The following is a 26216-nucleotide window of genomic DNA, read 5'->3' as shown; positions in this document are numbered from 1 at the left end:
TGATTCCCAGTGTTCCTTCTCAGTTTCCTGAGTCCCATTGGGTATCTTACTGCAGGAATTCAGTCAGAGCACTGAAAAACAGATCCAAAACAGATCTCTGGAATAGGTAAATTTTTCCCCTACAGCAAAGAATAGAACCCAAGGTGTAGAAAAGCTGAGAACCAAGGCAAGCAAGGCATGGGGAGAGGAACTGCACACTCAGTGCAATGCCTGCTTGATCAGAGGGATGGAGGTGTTAATACGATTGAACCACAACCAAAAACCCCAAATGAAAAAGGGAAACCAAAGGATTAACAACTCCTCTCTCTTCCTTCCCCGCAGCACAAGTGTATCTCTGCAGCGTTCCACCCTGAGCCCTGGAGGGTTATGTCCAAAGCCAGAGCCATGGCAGACAGAATACCCAAATGTGCAGCTTTCCAGGCAAGCTGCTGTGCTTTGCACCACATCCACAACACTCTGCAAACCCTGAGAGGGGACATAGAAACCATCTGCACCGAGAGCTCCAATGACGTGGTCAAGGCCAACCTCAACCAGCTGAACACCACGCTGAGCCAAGGCACTGCCTTCTACACCTGCAGCAGCCAGGACCTGCCCCAGGTGTATCCCCAGGGCCAGACCATGAGCCTGGCAGACAAAAAAACCTACATCTGGTGGGTTTTAAAGAAATATGAGGACATCATGCAGCTTACGGGAAACCTGTATTCTGAAGCAGCAGTTTGATAGGCCAGGATGAAAAAAATAACTTGAAGATGCTGGAGAGGTGGTTAAATGAGATTTGTCAGGGGTTATGGGATCAGTTTGATACCAGGATAAACATTGATAATGTATGGCTAGTCTCTATAACTATATCATCTAGTTTAATTTAATATTTAAAGGATTAATGTGGTAAATTATTGATTGTATTTATTATAAAATTATTTATGCTGTCTTATTTGCAAGAGCACATAACAAGGATGGACTAACATCCTAAGGTAATTTAATTAACCAACCCTGACATATATAAACAATCAGGAAAGTGTAATTTCAGTAATTTTAATGTTATTTATATTTTTATCTTGCAGTTATTTTTCAAAAGAAAAGTTGATTGTCAGCAGGCTGATTTTGTACTTCTCTACTAGTGGATTTTATTTATGAATTTATACAACACATCTATTTTTATAAATCTATTTAAGAAATTAGTTTATATATTTATTTATTCATATTTTAAACTCATTTTAATACTGAAAGGGATCTATTTGCTATTTAGTAGATGAATGATTTTACTCATTTCCTGTTACCACCTTTGGATAGAAACTGAAACTTAATAAAATATTAAATAAAACAAGTATTTCTGGATTCTCTTTTTACTAACTCTTTTTTTCAATAAATTTTGCACTGGCCCTGTTCTGCTCAGACTTTTCCAGGAAAAGTGGGTTTGGTATCAACTGAGTTACATTGCCAGCTGCCCAAAAGTCCAAAGGGGGATCCTAGAAAAGCACTCATTTCCCAAGAGGAACAGAGGGACCAAGCTCCTTGCTGGAGCCAGGGAAAGAATTCTTCCCAAATAGGCCCCATTTCAGACACAACTCTGGAGATGTCACATAGTGGTGACATCAAGAAGCTAAAATTCCAACCTCATATCCTTCATTTTTAATAGAAAAAGAAGAGTGGTTGGAAAAAAATCACTGCCTGGGGATGTGCTTATTCCCAAGGCTGAAGCAACACCTGCCTGAAGCAACACCAGCTTTTCAGGTGGGGTCAGCAAAGCACTCCAAGGAGGAAAAGTCACATCCCCAGGGCTTAAACATCACTGTCAACTACTGACACAAACCACTTAAGACTTGCTGAACCAGAGGATTATACAGGGCTGCTCCCTGTGGTTTCCTCTCCCATGCACAGCTTTTGTTTTGCCTTGTAAATGTATAAATGGCTCAACAAAAGTGTTTTCCTTAGAAAGGGAAATGCTTCCTCAGCAGCACTAACAAGATGTCAAAGTGAGTCAGATGGTTTGTCCAAACTCACATCATGGGAGGGGCTATCTGAGAAAGAAGAGTTGTTTTTCCCCCAGGTAGGGGGGAAACTCAGACCAGTTTCTGTCAAGAGGAAAAGGCACCAGCCCCAGGCAGAACAGTGAGAACACCTGCAGCCCTGTGGCCTTCCTGGTGGTGCAGTTACCAGGGCTCAGATAAATCCTCCCCAGCTCTGGAGGGCTGTGAGTTGGGGGATACACCTGTGCCACAGGGAGCATCTCTGCTGTGATCATGATTTAGTCAGCAGCAAAGATCTCCTGACAAGCAGTGCCTCATTAATCCTGGTTGAAAACAAAGCTTTTGAGACCTTTGAGGACTGAAGAGCTTGGATGGAAGAGCCACAGATGGGCTCTGTAAGCAGTGTCAGAAGGGCAGCAGCAGGACCCAGGGATGTGATGAGTCTCATCTTTCATGGGTTTGTTTCCATTTGGTGGTGGAAAGGTACTGGGGGTGTGACGCACACACCTTGTTCCGCAACAGGAACATGTTAAACATCTCTGGATGACAACAGGGGCTCTTCTGTGTTTGCACACAGGGAACTTCCCCAACACCCAAATAACCATTCCTTGTCTGCCCACCTCCTGGAGAAAGTGCTCAGGGATGAGAATAGGAGGAGATGAAGTCCTGAGGGTAAATATAGGTTAAAATAAACAAATAAAAATCTAGTGAGCATTCCATTCCAATGATTTAGATACAAAGTGAGCCCTGAGCTGCCTGCCCACTGATGGGCCAATTCCCTTACAGCAGTGATTTCATTTCCCCAGAGCAAGTGTAGGTCCACGTTTGGCAGTGTTCAAGGATTAGCAGAGCCAGCCACAAAAAGAAACCACCTCACAAACTCTTTTGGCATCTCAGCTGAAGTTACAGCAGCCTCCCTGAAATCACTGCTAAATCAGTAGTACAGAAAGAGTGTTCTGCAGCCACAGCTTCCTCCCAGAGAGCTTTGATAGCATCCCTGCAGTAACTTTGGCATTTGTAGTGCTTGGTCAAGTGAAGGCAGGCTGAAGAGTTGGTTTATCACTGTTGAAATAGCACTGCTCTTCACTCCCACCAAAATGCTTTATGTGAGATTAAGTTTCTGATTTCTGAAAAGTTAAATTCAGGGTTTTTGAACCCTGCTGTACCTCCTAGAATTGCAGGCCTGACTCATCAGAAGTTCTCATCAGAAATACCAAGTCAAAGGCACCAATCACAAGGATAACATCAACCAGCACAAACTTATGTGGTGATTTTAAAATAAAACCTTTCTTTTCACTCTTCTATTACCTTTCTCTTCAACTAGAGCCTCACTGCTGTTTCCACTAGGCAAGAAAATCCAAAATGTCAGGGAGGTGATAACTGAAGCACAGAGAGCTGGAGTGTCCTAACAGGGAAAAACAAAAATCAGTCAATAAAGACAGATTTATTAATTTCATTTTTAAAATGGACTTAAGCAGCTCAGTGCCTAACACCAACATCAATCCCAAAAGGTGTCCAAACTTCAGCAACTCCACAGAGGATACAGAGCAATGCTCTGGGAATGCCAAACACACAGATCCAAAGGTAACTCCAGCACTGTTCACAGGGAAACGAGCTCTTGTCACCTTTTACAGCTGCAAAAAGGATGCCAGGTGTTGACCCTGGTGTAGGAATAATTCTACTTACCATTTCCCCACCTCCAGTCAGAAAATAGAGGCATTACAACCAGTTTCTTCCAAAAAATATCCTTTATTGTTTTGGTTGTAAATATAAAAAAATGCATTGCACAATTTAACAGACCTACTGAAAGTGCTACATATCAACAGCACAACAGAAGTTGTCATGCAACAGAACAGAAAACCTAAGCAAAGCAAGAGCACAACCTGAAGTCCTCATATCTTCAAGCTTTTTTTTCCTTTTTTCTTAACAAGAATGAATTCCATTCACTTAAAACACATTTAAATACAAGGTTAGAAGAAGAAAACGATCTATTTATTCACTGTATTGTTAAAAGGCTTGCTCGTAACATTGATATATTTTGATTGAAAACCCTATTCATGTTGGAAAAGTTCAGATATAAAAAGTTTGGACAATGGCTAGAAATTAATTCCATTGTATACCTAAGGTGTGTTTCATTGTAACTGAAGTTACTGCAGGTGAAGAACTCAAGTTTTACAGATGAAGCTACAGTTTGGTTCTACCACTTCTGCTCTAACACAGTAAATGAGCAGAAAATCCAACCACGAATGAAACCAAAGAAAACAAGAACTTTAACCAATATTGTGGGAAAATATTGGGGTCCTATAAAAGAAAAAAAACCCAAAACAAATCATCTCTGAAACTCAAGTGTATAAATTGAGGAGTAATAGAAAAACTCCCAATGTCTTACCTAATTAAAAAAACTCCTAAAATTTATCAACAACTCTCTATAGTCCTCCAGACTGATGTGACTGAATCCCTAAAGAACCTGAACTTGATGTCATCAGCCTTTTGATTTCTGGTGGCTTTCCATGCAATAAAGGTGGAAAGGAACCAAAAAATAGAAAAAGGAGAAAACCCACTCAATTTTCAGCAGTACCTTCTAGCTGGCAACATCAAGGCAAGAGTTACCCACTTCAGAAACTAAGAAAGTGAAACAGCATTCAAATAAGCATTATCTTACTGAACATTTTTGCAGTGAGCTTCCCTCTCCTGTCCTCAAACTGCTTTTCTGGAGTTTTGGGCTTTAAAAGCAAACAAAACTAAATTAACCTGTCCCTGTCCCTTCTACCACATGTGAACACAAACACACACACATGGGAATGTAAAAATACCTGAAGATACAAAGGGATGCAGTTTTTCAATAGATTTGACAGCCCTTTGTCTTTTCAAGCCGTTTCAGATTTAGAGGTTTAAGCCCTTGTCTGTTTCCTGGGTTTGTCAGAGCAGAGGTTACATCCATGTGTGCACACGTGTTCCAACACATGGCAGTGGAGAGGGGTGGATTCAGCAGGAAAGACACAATTTTTTCCAAACATAGACACAGTTACTCACAATCTCAGTGTGAAAGGGTCACAGTAATGCCACACAGATAAAATCCTCTAAAAAGCCTGGGAAGCCCCACTTCCTCCATTCGTTGAATTTTCCACAGAGCATCATTTTAAGGGGAACAATGGGTGACTTATGATTTATCAAATGCATACATGACACCAAGATCTAAGGCACAGATGGAAACATTCTAGTAGCAACCCCCTTCAAGGAAGCCTTCCCCAGTGGTCTAGGAAAGCATGGAAGAACATTCCAGTCAGGTCAAATGGTATTAACCAAGAATCCTTTGGTTTTGTGCAGAGATCAGACTGTCATGGTGAAGTGTGCACTTGTCTCTGATCCTACTCCTCAGTAATTCCTTCAATTCCAGTTTGCTCCTGGACCTTCACCCCTTGCTCCTCCTGCTAAAAGGAGGCCAGTAACTAAAATACAAACTAATAACTACACCAGAAAATGCCCAAGTTCTCCAGAACTTATGTTTGGGGTAGGGCCATCTACAATATACCAGCTAATACAATTTGAGGTCAGAAGGAACCAGCTGACAATCCCAGTTTGACTTTGTGCATATCACAGCCCATAAATAAGTTATTTTGCTACTCCTTTACGGAGTGAAATATGTTGGATTTGACAGAATACGATTTGTATTCAGTTATATGGGGGTTCTCCAAAAGTTTAGCACCAGGCAGATGTGCAGCACCTGCAATTGTGTGCAGACTATAGGCACTGTGTGTTTGGCTTGCTTACTTTGGTGACACTGAGGAAATCAGAGTGCTTAAATTACAGGAGAAAGTGTTACCAAACTTTGAAAAAAATAAAGTATTTAAACTCCTCCATGGGAAAGAAATACAGACTAAGGTATTTAAACATAAATTAACGTAGAAAACTATGCAGGAACTAATACATACGTGGTCTATCTCTTTCCATACCAATCTTTAGTGGTTCTACTGTTGAGATGTGAGACATAAACCATCTTTTTTCTTCCTGTGTTTCCAAATGAAGTGAAATCACTCTCCTCACAAGGCTGACTGATAAAAGAATTCTGATCTGCAATAACAGGGTGACAAGAATACATTGAATCACTGCTTCAAAGAGCAGCCACATCATTTCTGGTAATTGCACTAGTGGAAAGTATCTTTTCACTTTTCCTTTCCTTCCTCCTACACTCTTGCCTAAGTAAGCAATATTTATTTTTTTTTTCCTCTTTAAGATTTGCAGTTTCTTAATAGTGCTTTTAGTTTGTTTCTGCACCACAATTTGTTAAACAAGCACTTTCCCTCCAACTGTAACCAGCTCACGGTGCAACCTGATGGATGAGTTTTCTATCAAAACTGTGAATGGACAAAGTTTTTGGCAGTTCAGGTAAATTACCCCTCCCTCTTCCTTTAAGGTTGCTTTCAGTTTCCAATCCATTCAGTGAGATATGGGATGTTGGGATTTCAGTTCTCAGATCTCCCTGGGCCCTGAAGGATGATTGTACTGCACTCTGCTTGTTGAGACAAAACTCCCACATCATCGATACCAGAAATGGTAAAAATCACACACCATCACTGCTGACAAGCAGGAGACCACACTGCAGGGGAAGCATCACAGGATCTGCTCATCTGAAAAGGTCAGCAAAAACATCAGATCTTGGACAGCATGCCTGCTGCTTTCTTGCTACAAACCCAGACATGTTTTTAACACACAAAGAGTGAGATCAGCCCACCAAGAAAAGGACATAAGGGATTCCATCTCCAGCTCATCAGAGTGTAAAATGATTTTACTGGAGTCAAATTCACAACTAGTGATAGAAATGGGAGGATTGAAAGCACTGATTCAAAAAAGGATTTACATATTCAACACTTCTTATCCAGATGTATCCAAAAGATTATTGCTTAACTGATTACAACATTATAAAAGAGCTAGAAATGGATCCCTCCAGAAAATCTAATCACTATTTAATTACTAATAAAACCTTTGCACACCATTCCTTGGCTGATACTTGCAATTTTGGTGCTTCTGTCACAGGGACACAGGTTTTCAAACCTGCCACAAACTTCAAATTTTATGTCAAATCTACTTTAAAAAAAACAAAAAAAAAAAAAAAACCCAAAAAACCCAGAAAAGCATTTCTCCCTCTGCCTGTACAGCTACAGGAAGCTGTGTTGGTACAAAATGGGCCATTGTGCCTTCCCCTTCAGCTCTCAGTCCCTCCATGCAGGGAGAGGCTCACCTTTTGTGCCTTGTCCTTGCTACAGTGCTGCTCTCACAGAAGGAACTAGCAAAGTTCTTCAGGTTTTTCAGACAGAAAGCAAAAAGAAGAAGCAAAAAAAGACAAAGATGCAAAGAACTGACTGCAAGTCTGTGTGGTTTGATATAGCTTCTGAGATAATAAAAAAGCCAAATTTTTAACATTACAAACTCAATTCTTTTCTCTGAAGTGCTACTACATTTACCTATGGATGTGTTTTCTATGTGCACATTTTGTGAGGATGGCAGCTGAACTGTGCAGAGTGCAAGAAAATAGTTCAATGATTAAACCGATATAAAATTGATGTATTTATCCTAATTGCAGAAATTATATCATCTCAAACTGCTTTCTTGCACTTACTGCACAGCCTGCTACTCCCTTGCAATGGCTATATAAAAAAAATAAAATTCAGCTACTTTATTTACTAGAAAATAAAGCACGTCTTGAAACTGATCAAATGCAATGATACACTCATTAAAATAAAAATACACAAAACACAGCCTGAGATTTTAATTCTAGTATTTTTGCCATGAGTTGACATCACTGACAGATTTTTCTTCTCCTTTGGTTTTTCATATGATCCTGTTTAACAATTTTCACTATTCAAGTAAAACACATGGAACTGAATACCAGAAAACAAAATAAAAAGTACATTTTGCTTCGTGAAATCAGAAGTATTTTTTCCCCTTGAAGAGCACATTCCTTGATGTACAGGATTTACACTTCAGAGAACTGAGGGTGTTTCATTAGTTGCATAAAGATGCATTGATGGAGATCTATTGCTGCCTGCAGGGCTCAAACCTGCTGAGTTTACCTGAGCTTGGTGTTTTTTCTCACGTGACAGAGCACAGCACAGCACTGGAGAGGAACCCAAACGTTCTGACAACGCCGAACCACCTGCACCTCTTCACCAGGCAGGGCCAGGTGCCCTGAACAATGTCTTGGGTGATGGAGAGAACCCTTTCTAAAGTGCACTGACTGGAGGAACCTGGGCAGGCAGGGCCTGGCGGGTTCTCCACCCCTGGGACAAGCACCTCAGTGTCTTTGGTTGTTAGGTCTCCCCAGCTCTCTTGTTCATCTTCACCACAGCCTCCTGTGCCTGCTCCGGCAGCCGCGATGGGTCCGACAGGATCGAGGTGCTCCTGCTCAGGTGCCGCAGGGTGTTCAGCACCACTATTTAAAAAAAAAAAGAAAAAGGCAGGAAAGCATCAGGAAAAGCTGTTAATCTGACTGAACTTTCTTTCTTCTGCAAAAGAGAGCACCCCTTGACAGCTATAAACATAAATTAAGTACTTGCTGAAAGAGGGGAAGAATCAAGCAATGATGCCCAAACAGAAGGTCACTCCAAAGCTGAATACAAATCTCAGAGGTCTTCCCTCATTATGAAGCAAATCACACTGCCAAACGTACTCCAACTAGAGCCAAGCTTTTGAAATTTAAATGTAAAGACTGTTTAAATTCTGATATATTCAACAATTTTTATTTTCTGTCTTCAAAGTCAGAAGAGGCTCTTATTTTTTCACTGAGCTAACAAAAAGGAAGTGAAGGTCACATTCAGCATCATGTGCTTTCTTTGCCATCCTCTGACTTTAAAGAAATGTTATTATATATTATTTTCTATGTTCTGAAGAGCTGCTGGATGGAACTTCACTTACTTGGCCTCAGAACAGGAAGAGAACAGTGCTGATCCAACCAAGCCAGTGCAGTTTCGTTCAGATCCTTAAAGCTTGTTGTGGAAACCATCCCATTGAAGGACTCAAACAATGGCTTAATAATAATGCTGAACTGTAAACCATCAAATGTCAAGGAAGAAAACAAAGGGGGAGTTCAAAACATTCTAAGGGAAAGGCTATAGCAGAGAAAACACTGGATTTCTAAATGGACTTCAACTGCCAGAGGGATTGCAATGTTTAAATAATTGGATTTTCAAATCTTTAACACTAAGGAAAAAATTGAACCTTAGTTCCTAGTGATATTCACTGTATTTTGCAAAATTCCTCCACACTGATCAGAAGAGAAAAAAAGAAAGGGGAATGTGCAAGTTTCTGAACAGCTTCAGAAACTGTAATTTTCTTTCCCCCTGAAATCTTTGCTGTTATCTATATACATGTCCCAAAAGACAGCCAGAGGTGCAGTTACAGCAGTCCACAAAACATTTCTTGCAGTACAATAGCCTAGCAAGTACACCTTGCCTCTGAATTTCTGCATTTCACTTTCCAGTTACCTCTCACATGCTGAGGTGAACAAGTTCTGCAAAAATTCATATCCCCACGCAGATGTGGATGAAAACTGAGGACATTTACTATTTAAGTAACTTGGCTTAAAGTCACAGAATCAGAATCCCAAGTTCTTGGCTCTAAAAGTACCAGCAAACAAAGCCCATGTTCATCAGGCTGGTATAAAAGGATACAATCCAAAACTTCCAGTTCTGCAGGGTCCTGCTTCTCACGTACTCATCAAACAATTTCCTCATGTGGTCAAACCTTTGCCGCGTTACGGGAACCCCGGTAGCAGGGAGCTGCTGCTGGCAAGAACTGAAGAGATGTTTGGAGGTCAGAATCCCACCAAAAAGGAGACATTTCTTTTCCAGACTAAACTGCAGCAGGAGGAAAGTGTGTATTCCTGGTATCTCTGGCAGAGGGGCTTCCCAGTGCATGATCACACCAGAGTGTAACAGCTCCAGTCAGGAATAAAAACTCTTTTCCCAACAATTTTGCCTATATTTACGCAGCAAAGTGATTTATCAAGCTGCTACAAACATTTCTGGTTACAAACAACAAAACTAAAAATGAAGTATAATACAGAACAAAGTAATTCTGGGTATCCATTAAGGACAAGGCACATTAGGAGTTAAGGAAAAATTTACAGTACTCCTAAGCAGTGTTACAGAAGAAGATGTAATGGAGATTCTCATGAAACAGATAAATTTAAAATAAAACCACGCAGACTTCACCATATTTTGTAAGAAAAACAAAAATATTTTGATTTACTGCTAATTCTAACATCATACCTAACCCTAAAACTTCTGGAGATGGAAGTAAAGTCACTGCACTTCTCAACATGCTTTGCAATAGTATGTAATCATAAACCCACAGAGCAAACTGAGGCACTGGGAAGGTGAAGTGATTTATCACAGTTATGTTCAGCTAGTGGCAAACTTCTGGAGCCCAAGTTCTGTGACTTATGTACTCAATCACTATTTTCTGTAAAAACTGACTGCCTTTGAAAAGAAAACTGCAGCAAAGCCATTGTGAAGAGTGAGAGTTCAGTCACCAATGAGCTTTATAAAAATATCCTCACTGACTTCTCAGAACTGTTCTGACCTGACACATCCTCTCTGATGATGCCACTGTTGTGCATTCCATGCTCAGAGCTTGCTGAAAATCCACAGTTTGCACCAGTGCCCATCCCACAGCAGCTCTGATGTGTCCAACACCCATCTGCTCCCTGGTGTGACACTGAGCACACACTCCCTGCTGTTTGGCCCAGGCACCACTGAAGCTGCTGCTCCATCCCTGGAAGCTCCCCGTTCTCACAGGATGGTGGCGTTCAGCTCCTCGATTTCCTCTCGGAGGCGCCTGGTTTCCTCCTGCATCTGTGCCCTCTCCTGCTGCAGCTTGGCGATGTACTCCACTGTCTTCTGGAGCGTGATGGCGTGGCTGATCTAGGCCAAACACAGACACACAGCTCGCCTCCTGCAACAGCCTGAGGTTCATGATGAGTTTTTTCTCCTAACCTGCACTCCAGCACCTTTTAATTTTCCTTCACTGTGTGTAAAAGCACTGGGTCAGGCAGAGCAAAACACTTCAGATACTCAACTCTGCGTTTCTCTGAATCCTCTTCGCACTCCAGTACAGAGAAATGTGGGGTTGTTTTCTTCCATAAATTACACTTCTGCTACTTTGGTGAAAGAACTATTTTAATAATTTTAAATGTTTTATTTCATTATCTGTCCTCTTAAAAATATTTACAGTTTTTACTTAAGTACTGAAGCATGTGCTACGTCTCCAGACAGATTTATAGTGCTGGTGGAAGCACTGCTTGAAGTTGATAATATAAATTATTTAGTTTAGGAAACCTGAAGTTTGGAGAAACCAATTAAAAATCTGAACTTGAGAAATAAAATAACCAGACATTTCAGTAAAGCTGAGTTTTCAAAGAGGACTTCCTTTAAAAATAGGCTATTCAAGTCAGGAAGTGAAATTCTGTCAACATATCGCCTAAATTTCTATAAAACTATAAAAGTTACATAAACAAATCAATATGCTGTGCCAAAAGCTTTCCTTTTTTCCATGTTTCAAAGCTTCTGGTATTTAAAGGTCACTAAGAATTTTGTTGTGCAGATATATCTGTTTTGTTGTGCAGATATTTCAGTTTAGTCAACTAAGTTAACTAGTGTAGCCAAAGTAAGTTTTTAGTCTGGACAAAGAAACTTGACAATGAAAAATTGGTTGGGCATTTTTTTTCTCTGTAAATCCATGCACAAAAGACAGGTGAAAGGGGAAAAAAGGCCCTGATTCTTAAAGACAGCTGGGTGGTGTAAAGAGTCCTAAAGAGATTTGCCAAATCATCTGAACTGACCATGCCTCTGACTTCTGCTAGGAGACACAGATTTCAATGGTGTAGGAAATTTTAGCAGTTTACCTGAGCTTTTCCATTCTACCACTGTGTTCCAGCAGTGTGTTCTGCTGTGCTCAGCTGACCACTCAGCAGTGAAATGATTACCTTTGTTAACAAGACTTTTAGAATGGCTCTTTCTTACATTTCACATTAAACTCTAAGTGCTGCTGCAGTACTTACCAACTTGGAGTTGGCTGATACCAAGCTGTTCAGAGCACTGAAACCAATCTTGATATTAGACCTTCGTTTTTGTTCTGAAAGATGCTTCATCCTTCGATTCTGCAGAAATAAAATCAGCTCAGTCTGTGCTGTTCTCCATTACTCCTACTGCAGTGACTATTTCAGCTACTCAAATTCATTTTTTTGTTGACTTGTTGGCATTCACAGTCTCCCCTGGAATGATTCTCCAGAATCTTAATAATGAATTGACAGTGTGTTCATGGACCAACCCACCTCTGACATCTGCATCTATTTTAAGCATCACATGCCAGGATGGTAAAAGAGGAAATCTGGAAGATGTAGACTTCTAGAAGCTGGAGGTTCTAGACTTGTACAGTATGTACATGATCTGCTACTTTGAGCAAGGTACACAAAAGTCTGAAAGATGCTATTTGTCTGTGGAGTGCTTTAGCAGAAAGAAAAGGTCACCCTACACCTCTTTCTAAGATTTGGCTATGTCATCAGGAAATAAAATATTTAGGATTTATATTAACAAAAGAACAAAGATCAGTAGACACAGAATTGGTCCAGCCTGTGGCAGAAATACTTCGCAATCAGTAACAAAGAGAACAACTGGCAGGAGTTTTAGGCACAGGAGGATCCTGCAGCCCCTGGATCCCAGGGCTGGGGAGCTACATAAACCACTGACAGGAGCTCCCAAGGTTGGTATCCATAGAAAGAAAAGACTTTCTAAGCTATAAAAGGAGCTCTAGTAGTTTCTGCTCCAGCACTGGGAATGCTGGATTATTCCAAGGCTTCTGAGCTGCTGAGGACAAAGGGATCTGCAGCCGGCAGATCCATTCCCAAAGCTGGGGCCACACTGCCGCCCTGTGGCTCCTGCCCAGCTCAGCTGGAGCCTGGAACAGCCAGGGATCATCCCTGGGATGATTACACGTGTCACAGCAGGGACACACAGAAAGGATGCAGGAAGGCCAAAACGACTCCAGATATGACTCCAAAAATCCCCACTCTACACAGAGGTGTGTGCCAGGTGTGTGAAGGAAGTGCAGAGACCGTAACTGTGTAACAGCCCAGGGATTTCTTTGTTCTGAGTCCCTCTCTGGCAGCACCAGCCCAAGTTGTTTCTATTGCTGCACTACTCAATTACTGCTTTTTCCTGGGAGTCTGCCACAGGAAACCCGGGATGAACAAACTTCTTTAACAGAGTTTGCTCTTTGAGAACACATTCCTGGCAGAGCTGGGCTTTCTGGCATCAGCTCACCATCACACCACTTCATAATGGAGGAAAGCAATGTAATAAAGCAGTGAAGTGGTTGCCCAAAACCACAGAAAATGCAGGTTTCATGAGCAGAACTGAGATTTCCAGAGCCCTCTATGCTTTGGCAAACTGAAATAACCACATTATCTAGGAATACAAAACTGTTTAACAATACAGAGGACCAAAAGCACGTACATCTGGAGCCTGGCAAATATCACTGTTTCTCTCTTGTCTTACAGAAGAGTTACTAACAGTACATATCCAAAGCAATTCCTGTCAGAGCAGGTGTGTTTACACGGCTGTAAAGCCTATTTCACAGCTGTGTCCTTGCTCTTCCATCTAGTGACCACCTCTGACCATCAGGCAGTCCTACAAATTTGTCCTTTGTTACTCTCTAGCAGCAGAACAGGCTGCATCCACTGCTTGTGAGCCAATCCCTGCCAACTCTTACAAGTAAACTTGCAGCTTGGTCAGCAAGGGGCAGTTCTGATTGTCCTCTGCAAAAGATGAGCAGTAGTCACAGGCTGCAGGTGTCAAACTTACCTTTCTGCCCTGGAGTATCCAAACTGCCATCAACTCACAGGGTACACAGAGACAGAGAGGCCAGAACGGGGTTGGAGCTTGCAAAACTGTTAAGTAATTCTCCCTTTCATAACAGAATGAATGAGAGGGTTACAGCTGATTGTTCTGATGGGGTTTTTGTGGAGAAGTTTCTCATACCACCATAGAAAGTGTTCTGACAAGGTCAGCTTGTGTGTGTGAGGTACAACCAGTGCTCGGGTGCTATCTCTAGACCGCCGAGTTCTTACCCCAGTAATTCTCGAAGGGTTTTACAGGTGTAACTCGTAGAGTCTGTGGAGCTGCTTCTCTGTGGAGCAGCATAGCATCACTGGAGACATGTAAGTAACTCAGCAGGTCAAGAACTTCCCCTCCAGCGATGGCCAGAGCCCTGCAGACTGAAGAGCCCCAACAGAACAATGGCAAAAAGCCACGGTTTAGAACGCTAAGCCTGAAACCTTCGATCAAGTAAACTGACACCTGTCACAACACTCCTGTGAGCCACAGCAGGAACTGCTGTCACAACCATAAGGACCTGCAGAGGTACAGCCAAGACTGGCCCCTCTGGTGACACATCCCTAAGGAGCAGAGTAGATTAGAGTCTGACATTTTGGATTACAGACCAGCATGAAGGCAGCAGCAAGTTAAGCCCAACACACCAATATGCTACTGTCCTGAAACACAGCTTTCTCTATTCCATGCTCAGACATCAGGACAGGAAAGCTGCTATGAAGGCAAAGAAGAAAAGCCCCTCAAAGGAAGGGACACACACCTTATATGCAGCCATAGTAGGGTCAGTGGCAGGTTTTCCTGAGCAGCTGTTCTGAGGAGACTGTGGACTGGGGCTCTGCTCAGAGGCGCAGGGGGAAGCCTGGCCTGAATTCTGACAATCCCGGCCTTCAGAAAGGAAAAAACACGACACATTAACAAACAACTTTCTGTAGCAAATGTAACTGCTGAGAAACTTCTACTCAGAACTGAACTGAAATGCAGTTGGCAACCAAATTACACTGTTTGATGCAGCAACCACATGCTAGAAAACATCAAGACTGCTGGGAAAGCTTAGGATATCATGTCACATGATACATCCTGAATAGCAAGATGTAATAGTCCTTTCACACACACACATTTCAGCAAAGGCATGTTGGATGCACAGGCTGTGACTCCATCGTCCTGCTGGACTCCCCCGTTTGTCTCTAAAGGCCTGGGATGTGATGGTGACACTTACAAGCCATTTACCACCAGAACCAGCCCAGGGAATGCTCTGTCAATGCACATGCAAAAAGAGTCTTTGCACTTACCTACGAGGATTGTGTCTGAGATCCTCCAGTCAAAATCAGAGCTATGACACTGAACAACAAACCTATTCAGCACTTCCTACACAGATGCCTTTCGTTTCTTGGTGACTACGACAGCACATCCTTTTAGAAAGGAGCCACTTACAGGAAGCACAAAATCACAGTTTGTGGGGATGCTGCACAGTCATTTAAGACAAAAACTGCAAACTACTGGATGCAACTGAAGCTGTGGGGTAGAAGGGCCTGAAAAGCTCTTCGTTCAAAAACTATCTAGGGATCCTCAAGGCCCATTTACACCCTGCCTACCCAACAGAAACACACTTCCACGTGCAGGGGAAAGAATGCTTACAGCTTTCTAACTTACTAGGTGTAGGTGAGGGAACTTGTGAACTGCTACAGTGGGAAGGGATGTGCTCTCCTTTCACCAACACATCCTGGACTACACTAGGAGGGAAGAGATGTGAGACTGTGGACTGGCTTTGTTGACTACTTGGTGCTCGCTGTGCTGGACCAACCAGAATGTTACTACGGAACTCCGTCACCCCGGGAGCCTGGGAACAGCACAGAAACAGCACAGAGGAAAACAGAGAGAAAGAGAGAGCAGGAGGGGCAGTGTGGGGGCAGAGGGAGAGAAGGGATGAGAGAAAGGAGAAAGTGGGGGGAGAGATTAAGAAAGAGAAAAAGAGAGAGAGATTTGTTACCTTGCCTTTCACTAAAAGTAGCAAATTAATATATGATTAACAATCTGATGACATGAAACAAAAACTAATATATAGGGAATTGGCAGGCACCAAAGTCAGGCTTCTGGCAGGAGACCAGTATCCTTTCATAACTTAAAGCAGTATTACAGCACATCAACAGCATAACATACTAAAATCTATCTCCATCTTCCTGCACACAACATACTGGGGAAACCCACTCACATACCCAAGGCATGTTTTCCAATATGGCAGTGGAAAGGTGAGCTCCCTGGGCTCCTTCCAGCTTCTGCACAGTTAAAGCACCAACCATCCCCATCCACAGCACTGTGAATACAGGCCTCCTTGGAATCTTACTGTTGTGTGAGACAGAGCCTGTCAAGACTATAAAGTGCTTCCAAGCCCATAAAATGCCTACATTAAAAATAAGCAAACATAATGCTGAATGCACTAATGCATACATTGGGTAACAGATGATTTAGTGCACTCGTTACCCGCTTGAGCACATTATGGCTCTCACTACTTGCAAATAACAGGCCTAGAAAACAAATATATAATTTTTTTTTCTTCTCCTTACTCTGACAATTCCAGCTGGTGCAATTGCAACATTAGACTGAGACGTGGCTGGCGTCAAAATCCCCTCTCTTTTTAAAGGTGCTGGAGTTACAATCACAGCTCTGGACTGTCCCTGAAAGGCAGCTGAAGAACACAATTCAGTTAGAATAGTTAATGAGACAAAAAAGAGATGGAGATTATTTTGTATGAAATAACTTGTCATTAAACACAGGTGTGGATCAATGGGCCTCTATTTGGTACTATTTTACTGCAGTATAAAATGCCACGAGTCTTCCAATAATCTCAAACCCTTTAATCCAGTACAAAGGACTTCGACACTCTGGCTATTTCTGAGTTTTCTAGCACCACTGTCACTGCTTCAACGTGAATTTACAGAGGTATATAGTAATTCAGTGTCTTCATTCTGTCAGAGCTGTGTTTGACAGGAGGAGGACCATCTTCAGCTCTCTTCCATCCACACTTTGGGATCTCAGGCTTGCTCTGCTGACCCAGGAAGTGTCAATGACTCAGTACTTCATGCTTCCTTGTATATATATCTTAAATACTTTCCCTCAGCACTTCAGCCTACCAGCTTCTTTCACTATCTGGTTTTACAGCTGCTTTAGATGAAACACAACCACAAGACAACCAAATGTGATTGGGAATCAGCATCAAAATTCCACAAAATATGCTAAAGTGCTAAGAGTTCTGCAGTACTTAGGCCACAGCAGCAAATGTCTCCACATGAATCTGTGAAGATCTCCATGTAACCAATGCAGATGTGCATTTACTGCCACAGCATTCATGCTGACATGGTTGTTGCCCAGTCTAGACAGAACATATGACTTACCATCCTAAACTGTTATTAAGGGAAGAATCAGGCAAAGACACAGCTTCTGTCTAGATTTTGATAAAACAAACTAAACATATTTGGCTTCTCTCTTGGCTGTACAGGTTCAGCTCTCCTTTGTCATGATGCAGGAGAAGTGTCAGTTCAGCTCAGCCCCTGCAAAGCCACCCCTCTGCATTCAGCATCAGCATCTTAAAAGGACACACACAGCAAGACAGGGAGACAGTGCAGGGTTATCCAATGTCCCCTCCTTGACAGCATCATTTGTGACTGACAATTGTGTTTTGACTCAACTGGAGTTTCTGCATAGCCTCTGTAAGAGAGGCCTATGGATTGCACAAACCTTGTGTCAGCCCTTGCGTGGGTCTGTCTGGAGGAGAGGCTCTGTCACTGACACAGGGAGTTCATTCTTTGAGCATTCCCACATCTAAAGCTGAAATCACAACCCTTCCACTGTTCAATGATGTTCAGCTGGACTTATGACATCTCTATTGGCCTCAAGAGCCTACTCTTACCAGTGAATTAATGCCACTGCACAGCCTTGGCCTTTTTGACTTCCACATTTGAGGAAATATGGCAACCAGCAACAACATTTAGAAGTTGCTTTATATGATTAATGTTTCTGTTCTACAGACGCATGTTTTGCAGAACTTTCCTCTCAAAATCAGCACATTTATCGTGAAGTGATGATAGCAGTGAAGTCTTGCACCTTGTGAGACAATCTGCACAGATTTTTGAGTCCTTATACCACACAACAGTTCTAACACAATATTGTAATTTGCTTTACAGTCAGGAGATGATTTGTTTATCCTGAACACAAATGACAGGCATAAATGCCTCAGTTACAAGTACTGATGTTTATTCTATTGCCAAAAATAAAGCTCTAGTATTTATATAAATGCTTTGATTTGTCCCCTGAGCTTGACGTCCCAGCAGTTTAGGAATACCATGATCCCCAAACACATGCCACTAATCTAAACAAGAAACAAAGCCACTGGTTACAATGGTCTAGAAGTAAATGGTGGAGCACTGGGAAAGTAATATATGGGGTGAGGAACAACCCAGGAAGCACTGAGAAAAGCAGGAACAAAGACTTTCTGAAAATGAGTTGCCTACAATCTTTACTAGGTGAGAAATGCATGTCTTGACTGCTGAAGGTACATGGACTGTTGCCTTATACTATAGACAGGAGCACTGCCATTAACACCCTTGTGCTACTGATCATGGACCAAATCAATCTTAGTGACATCCTAGAATTACATCTTGGGTCTGGTTCTTCTCCTGAACAGTGATTTTTTTTGGTGGGTAACCTCACTATCAGGCCCTGGCAGACACACCTACTCCCTAGTAAAGCCTGTTTAACATTACTCCTCCAGGCAGGCTTTTTCTTGAATTATTGTTGCACATTTCAAGTGGCTGAAGTCACTTGGCTCCCAGCCAAGACAAGTCTAAAAACAGACTGCAATAATCCCAAGGAAAGCATTCTGCCTGTCCTGCTCCAGCCTTGAGCTTTCCTACAAGAACCACCTCAAGTAAAATTGTTGCTCCTTATCTTATTATTCTTTGCCTCGTGCAGCACCTGTGGCTCCAAATCCCACCCAGTGTGGAAGTCCCAGTTGTTCCTACCCTGACCTGAAATCCACTCCTGACTTAAAGCATCTTAAGGGTCTCTAGACTGCTTGAGACAAAGATCTCCAGCTCCCTCAGGAGAATCTCCTCCTCCACTGTGGCTGAATGCTCTGAGGGACAGTTAATCACAACAGCATCACACCTAAAGTTCTATGGGGCAGGAGCACAGCTGGTGCAGCTACATGGCCCATCACAGATAGATGAGAGACCCAGCACAGAGAGAGAGACCCCTCCTGTGGCAGGTCAGCTTTTCACACTCAACCAAACTGCTTCCAATCCTTGCAGCAGTCCAGAGAATCCCACTCAACAGTGCAGCCACTGCATTCAGCCAGTGGATTCAAGGGTTCTGTGGACACACTCAGAAGCTCTATTTTAACTTATTATGTAAAGCAAGAAAAGCAGGAGGTCTTTTCTCCCTGCTAGTCCCACTCAGAAAACAAAACATCCTCCCGCAGTGCTCCTCACCTGGGGTGATGAAGGCATTCTTTACCAATAAGGACACTGTTTCAAGCTTCGGAGCAGGCACTGTTTTTTGTGACTGTTTGGGCCTTGTTCCAGCACTGGCCAGAGGAACAGGTTTGGGGAGTGCAAATGTCAGCTGGGACTGCAGCTGGGGCCGGGGCTGCCCCTGCACAACAGCAGTCTGGAAGGCCAGGTTACAAGGCACTCCTGCCCCCGGCTGCTGCGTGGCCAGGACCAGGCTCTGGCTCTGGCTCTGGCTGAAGGTGGTGGCAGGGGCGTTGTGGGTGAGTGTGGCAGAAGCCGTGTGAGTGGTGACCGAGGATTCACAGAGCCCAAACTTGGGGGTTTCTGGAGCAGCGAAGGCGGCGGGCGCGGGGCTCAGGCTGGAGCTCAGCGGCACCGCGGGCAGCGGGGACTGCTGCTGTGGGCTCGCGGGCTGCAGCAATGGCAGGGGTGCCTGGAACACTGACATAAAAGTTTGTGGCCCACTGAGAGACGAGTCAGGAGGGAAATCTGCTGGCTGGATGAAAGATCCACCACTTCTAATGCTGGAACACTGGTCAGCAACCACGTCAGGAATGACAGGAGCAGGTACTGAAGAAGGAATCAGTCCATCACTGATGTTCCCTGCTGGAAGCGTGCTGGGCAACGAACCCGACGGCAGGACAGGAGACTGAGAGACAAGGAAATATTACTGATTCAGACATGTCTGGACTCCTCCCGAGAAGACATGGCTCATGTCAGAGCCTTCTGTTTAAAACTCTCTTACCTGGGAGGAGTGGCTGCTGCTGTCTGTGGTAGCTGAGCTGACAGCAGACACAGAAGGGAAATAATTACTTGAGCGACTGGGCGTGAATAATTCTGAAATATGAAAAGTCACCTATTAATTTTCTACTTTTCATACTCGACATACAGCATTACTAGATCCCAAAATTCACAGGAATATCAGTATTATTTAGCAAATAATGAAACCATGAGATTTTGCTTCATACAACTGCTGTTGACTGAGCAGTGAATTGCTGTCTTCCAGAGGAACTGATCTCTTTGGGGCTGACTCCTTCAACTTTCATGCAAACTGGGACAATACAAAAATCAGTCCTATTAAGGGATCATCACACAGACAGCCAAGAGCTGATCCTCAGTGAGTCCCACCAAGTACAGTTATCTGATGCAAACTGCTTGCAGAGATAGCAAATAGATATGGCTCTTTACTTCTATGAAGATCCATAACCATCCAACTTGTCAGCAATAGTTGAAGGTTATGTGGAATCCTCGACCAGTGCCATAAAACATTCAAAGACAAACAAAATGTTAAATGTCTTCATCACTAAGAAGTGTGAAATGGGGAAACCTTAGATGTTTGTAACATTTAACCATTTTTAAAACATAGTTCATAAATCACTGCAATATTTAAGAAATTAAGGAACTTTATATATGTTTCTTACCCTGAAAAGGCTCAAAAGTATCCATAAAATCAAAATTTGGCTGGAGAGGAATAAGCCCTGGTTGAATCATGTCAGCATTTCCTAAGTGTCCTGCAAAATTCAAGAGAGATTAGATTAATTTCCTATCGCTCACATAATAACAGCAATAGGAATAAAACACTCCACAGCCAGGCTTGGCTAAGATGTTACAGAAAAACTGCTGCTGAAAGGAACTGAGCATCTGCTTCTCTTCAGAACTACTGCACATTCCAGATATCAAAGCCATTGGGGAATGAAACTTTCAGTTACTAAAATGGAAGAGGTGAAACCTGAAGGCTCTAACTGACATCTGGGATTGCCAAGCTCGGATGCCTCCTGCTCCCAAACCTCCTGTCTTACCCCTGCTGCACTACACACAACCTTGTTGGGAAGCACAGCCTGACCCACCACAGCTCATAGCAGAGCATTTTAAAATAAACCACCACCCATTCCATTTTTCTTGAGTACAATCATGTAAACCATGGCTGCTCTGGATTTGCTCAGACATCCATGCAGCAAGGATACTGAACAGTGGACATGTGCTGTCCCATCAGACATTCAGAGCCTCCAGACAGAGATGAACAGCTCTTGGGATTGTTTGTACAGATGAAACTTGCACTGGTTCTACTGGACAAAACCAAACAAAAATACACAGGCACTCCCTTAAAAATACACACACAACTATGCTTTGAGATAAATCACAATACCTTCACCACTGATAAAGTAAACACTGCTCATTACAGATTTATTCAGAGCAACATTAGGGGGCAAAGTTGGGAGCAGCACGTAAGAAGCTAAGATAGAAATTAAATTCAAATCATTAATTTGGATTCTGTAACCTACAGAATCATAAGACAGCTACATTCCCTGACCTGTTCTTATCTGTATCAGCAATATAAGATAGATTTTTTTAGGCAAGACTACAAGAGCAGCAAAGCAACAAACCAGAGCTTTCACAGGGGTTCTCACTGCAACATAACTACAGCCAACAAATACCTATGTCCCTGGAATTTGGCCAGGAAACCAGCTGATGTGAAGAGAGTGTGGAGAACAGGGTGTCGGTGAACTCAGACATGAGCATGTCTGCATCCAAGAGGCTGCCTTCCTCCATGGGGACAGGGGTTTCTCTGCCATACCTTCTTTTTTGCCAGAGAACCACATCATCATCCTGTCAAAGGAAAGGAATAGAGCTCAGGCTGGCTAGCAATTCCAAAGCAGTCTGGTGCAAATCTATAAAAGCAGCCCTCATTTTTCACATTTTTAAGAAAAGAACCTCTCTTTGAGGAGCCATCAAATGGACTGAAACACATCAGAGGTGCTTCTGATATAACAGCAACTTCAGCTCACTGAAACACCACAACATTCTGGAAAAGGTTTTCGCCCAAAATCCAGATATTGACTAGAAGGATGTAAGACAAACAACACTTCCTTGTGTTTACAAGGTTAATACATCACACAGGTATTTGATGATTACACAAGTATTTCTGCACCTAGCTTAACAATCCCTTGGTTTGAATAAAGATGGAATAGCAAGAAAGCAAAAAACAACTCAGGTCTTGCAAGATGTATCTGAAACTCTGATGTGCAGTGAAGTAATTGTACTTGGAGTTTGCACAGAACACTTTTTGCCCATGAAATATACAACATAATGTGACTAGGCTTACCCATCCCTCACTATAGGCTGAGTCAGACTGCACTGCCTTGCAAAAACAGCAAAACAGTGCTTCTGGTCATCAGTTCATATACCCAAAGCAGATTTGATAGTTTAAGGGGACATACTAAATGGTGATACCACAGTTCCTTTAACCATTTTGTCCTTTTATAGGATCCAGATCTGCCTGAACTGTGGGCACAGCAGGAAGATCTGCAACATGTAGCTCCCACATCTTCACAGACCCAGTTACACAAGCAAGGCAGCAGTGCCAGTTACAACTCAGTAACAAGATGAAATCATGTGCCAGCCCTCAAAGAGATTGATCTCTCTGGGCATGCAATGCTAATTCCCATTTCTTCTGTCGCAGCACTTTACATTCAACCTCTCCTTCATCCAATTCAAGCTACAAATCTTACACTGCTCTCTGAGGCACAGAACATGAGGGTGTCTAACCTTAATTAAGGCTTAAGCAAGATGCTTGTCTTTAGATTTTAATCAAAGCAAGCTACTGCACGTTACAGCTCTGTTATCTACTGCGGGTTCTACAAGCAAAAATGCTGCCACTTCTCAGTGGTGTTACCTACCCTGACCAAACTTGAAAGATCTTCATCTTTGTGTTTCTGCAACTGCAAAAGGAGAACAGAAGAGATGGTGAAGTCAGAATAAGTCCTGTATGTGCCAGTGGAAGCCATGATTTTGCAAAACTTTTAAGACCTAATCATGCACAATTAGTCCCAGCACAATAATTTTTAGTTAAGTGGAACTAATCAGATGAGCATGTCTGTACCAGCTTATCATCTGTGTTAAGTACTCCTGCATGCCAGAAAAAGTGATAGAGAAACTCGAAAAGCAACAACATAGTCATCAAGCTCAAGCAAACTACTTTCATTATGTAAACCAACAGACCCTTTTCTTGAAGTATGTTCTCCACTTGTGGTATTCCCTAATGACTATTTCAATTCTTCGTTTCCAGTACTTCCCTTCTGTTGCAATGGCCTGAGAACACAAACACATACCATGAATTACACGGAATCACATAAGGGCTGAATATTCAATACATTTCCAAGCAAATATTCAGGCATAAAAAATGCAAAAGAAAGCATGCTAATTCTGTTTGAGCTCATGTATCAGCAGCCCACACTGTCCCAGAGTTCAGCTATCACAGAGCAAATCTGACAGTACTAACTTCATCTTCCCCACAAAAACCAAACACAAGATGATGTCTGACTGCACTGTCAGCATCTCCCACAGCAGCTCAACCATAACCAAGAGTTAAGAAACAGCAAAAAAAAACCCTTTAAAATTAATTTTCTGAAATATAATGTATAAAGCATACAATATCCTGTGAATTTCACAAGGTCACATGCACAAACACATAAGCAAAAGCTGCTATGAATGACATAAAGCAATAGAAATCTGATGTCCAGCTGAGGGAGGACCTTGCAGGCCACACACTGATGGCAACAAAAGGATCAGACAATATGGGTCTTCAATGTATCACAGAGAGCAGTGTGTAAGTTGGGGAGAGCAGACTAATGAGAGCCTTAACTTTGTTTTCGAGGGTCACTTTCAACACAAACATCAACACTGTTCTTTCAAAAACCTGAGACAGTTCCACAAACTCATCTGGAACTCCTTTGAGTTATAAATTATTCTAGAGTTATGCAGTATAGAGAGAGCCACATATTGCCACATCAAGGGCCTCACTGGTTTTCTGCAAGGAGCCAGAGGGCAGATGTTAGTTTTCATTTATGTTTACATGAGCACAAAAATGAAAGAACATAAACTCATATTTGATCTATCTGTGAAACTACCTCGACACAGAAAAAGAAATTGCTTGTTCTCTTGAAACCACACCTTGCCAATTACATAAAATACAGAAAACTCTCCCAGGGTCACTTAGATTCAGTCCTGAAAATAGTCATCACTCTGATTTAACACCGACTTCCAGTCAGAAGACAGCAGTGGCTGTCAAAATTTTAACTATTCAAACAGCACTTCTATGACTTATGATTCATTAAACTACAACATTAACATAAGTTACACAGATAACAAATGTCCTTCTGGTTGCATCTGGATCATCCTAATGTGATGAACTCATAAAACCAGGTTTACTCTGCTTTAAATGGTTCCTTCTAAATAAAAACAGAGCACAGATTGGCTATGCTGCCTTTGCTTCCAGCAGACCAGAAAATCCTGTTACAAACTCCAGAGCTCACTGGGCTGTTCCCAGGGTTTCACACACCTCTGGTCGCCGGTGCTCATCAACATCCACGGAGCCGTCCAGAGGGGTCACAAAGTGGCACACAGGGTTCTTGCGCTTCTCCAGGTCTGAAACAACAACGAAAATGCAAGTGCTGAGCACGTGCAGGGCCTGCAGAGAGCTGTCACTTCAGTAGCAAGGTGTGACAGAGAGCCTAGGCAGGATTCCTTCCAGATAAACAACATGAAACAAGGAGATCTCGGGCTGTGCTCGGAGCACGCCCTCAGTGTGGGCACATCCAGGAAATCCTGATCCGACGGCATTGCCTCTGAAACATCAGACCGTGAGCAGATTCCCGAGCTTTTCACCAGACAATAACTGCAATTCTCCTGCTCTCACCGATGTCTCAGGAAAGACCCACCCCCAGCACGGTACTTACACTGCATGTACCAGGCCCTCCAGATGGCGTTATTGAGACGGATTTTATCTCTCCACTGAAGCTTCAATCCCTTAAAATTTTTCCATTTTGGTGAAACCAACCTTCCACTGCAACAAAACAGACAACAAATCATTCTGCTTTCAGTTTTCCTCTTTCCCTTTCTTTCAAGACAAAGCATTCCCATAAAACAGCCAAACTGTCAACACATAAAACAGCAACAAACCATGCTTGGCCAGTCACAGCTTTTGCTGTCCACGGCTCACTGAGCCAGGAGCCAGAGATGAATCCAGTCTTCAAGAGTTCTCCATAGGAACTAAGAACTGTCACAACTAGTCTCACAAATATCAGTAGGAAAGAAATTCATTTCACCTACACTTTTCTCTTTGCCAGTATCACATCTTTTCTAATCCCCACCTATGTGCTTCCACCAACTGGGATTGAGATTATTTAAAATTAAGAGGCTATTGCATGTTTGATCAGATACAGTTCTATTTGATTTTCCAGGCTGGTAACACTGGAAAGGAGGAATGAAATGCCAGCTCTGGCTCAAGAAAAAACATAACCTACCAATTCTACACTGGGCACAAAGGTAGACCAACAAGGTAGAAAGAGTAAATTTTCTCCCAAGAAAAGCAAGGCTGGAAAAAGAAATGGTTTATGCATGAATGCTCCTGGGAGGTGGAAGGGAAATGGAAGGAAAAAGGAAGAAGCAGCAGGGACTCTAGTAAGCACTGTATAAACAAAAACTACCCAGCCCTTAAAACACACCTTTTATGAATCATTAATCCATACTATTGTCAGGGCAGTAGGAAATACTCATGACACAGTAAATTTCAAACCAGAGATTAAAGTATAAGAACTGTGCCTATCCCAGGTTCTCCTTCTTGTTTGGGGGGTTTTAGCCCCACATCTTCCAAGTTTGTTTCCTGTGCTGTTTGTGCAACCTTGCTATGAGGGAATAGGACCAGCAATACCAACTGCAACCCACACAACAACAAAGGAAACAGGTTCTCCTTGACACAGTATGAGCACCAGGTCAAGGGGTGATGGACACGAAGGAGTGACAGGAGCAATGTCACCTACAAACACTCTGCCCTCTCAGAAGAGATCTCCTGAGCACGTGGT

General features: G+C 42.6%; 1 protein-coding gene across 1 annotated transcript in view; it reads right to left on the bottom strand.

Moving 5' to 3' along the window:
* Window positions 1-3696: 3696 nt before the first annotated feature.
* The window catches only part of MLXIP (MLX interacting protein), a 43584-nt gene continuing 21064 nt past the window's right edge, over window positions 3697-26216 (bottom strand). Inside the window, exons 2-15 of the mRNA XM_015644258.1 lie at window positions 25092-25198; window positions 24695-24780; window positions 23356-23445; window positions 23034-23075; window positions 21792-21963; window positions 20778-20867; window positions 20102-20193; window positions 19336-20005; window positions 14613-14737; window positions 12025-12123; window positions 10761-10888; window positions 9635-9758; window positions 8880-9009; window positions 3697-8397 (exon numbers count right to left, since the gene is read on the bottom strand). Of these exons, the coding sequence (XP_015499744.1) occupies window positions 8276-8397; window positions 8880-9009; window positions 9635-9758; window positions 10761-10888; window positions 12025-12123; window positions 14613-14737; window positions 19336-20005; window positions 20102-20193; window positions 20778-20867; window positions 21792-21963; window positions 23034-23075; window positions 23356-23445; window positions 24695-24780; window positions 25092-25198 (2077 nt within the window). The 3' untranslated portion in view covers window positions 3697-8275. The remainder of the gene's footprint in view (window positions 8398-8879; window positions 9010-9634; window positions 9759-10760; window positions 10889-12024; window positions 12124-14612; window positions 14738-19335; window positions 20006-20101; window positions 20194-20777; window positions 20868-21791; window positions 21964-23033; window positions 23076-23355; window positions 23446-24694; window positions 24781-25091; window positions 25199-26216) is intronic.

Source organism: Parus major, chromosome 15 (assembly GCF_001522545.3).
Source record: "Parus major isolate Abel chromosome 15, Parus_major1.1, whole genome shotgun sequence".
In the NCBI taxonomy this organism is placed as follows: domain Eukaryota; kingdom Metazoa; phylum Chordata; class Aves; order Passeriformes; family Paridae; genus Parus; species Parus major.
The sequence above is the reverse complement of the archived record's forward strand: the minus strand, read 5'-3'. Positions and strand labels throughout refer to the sequence as shown.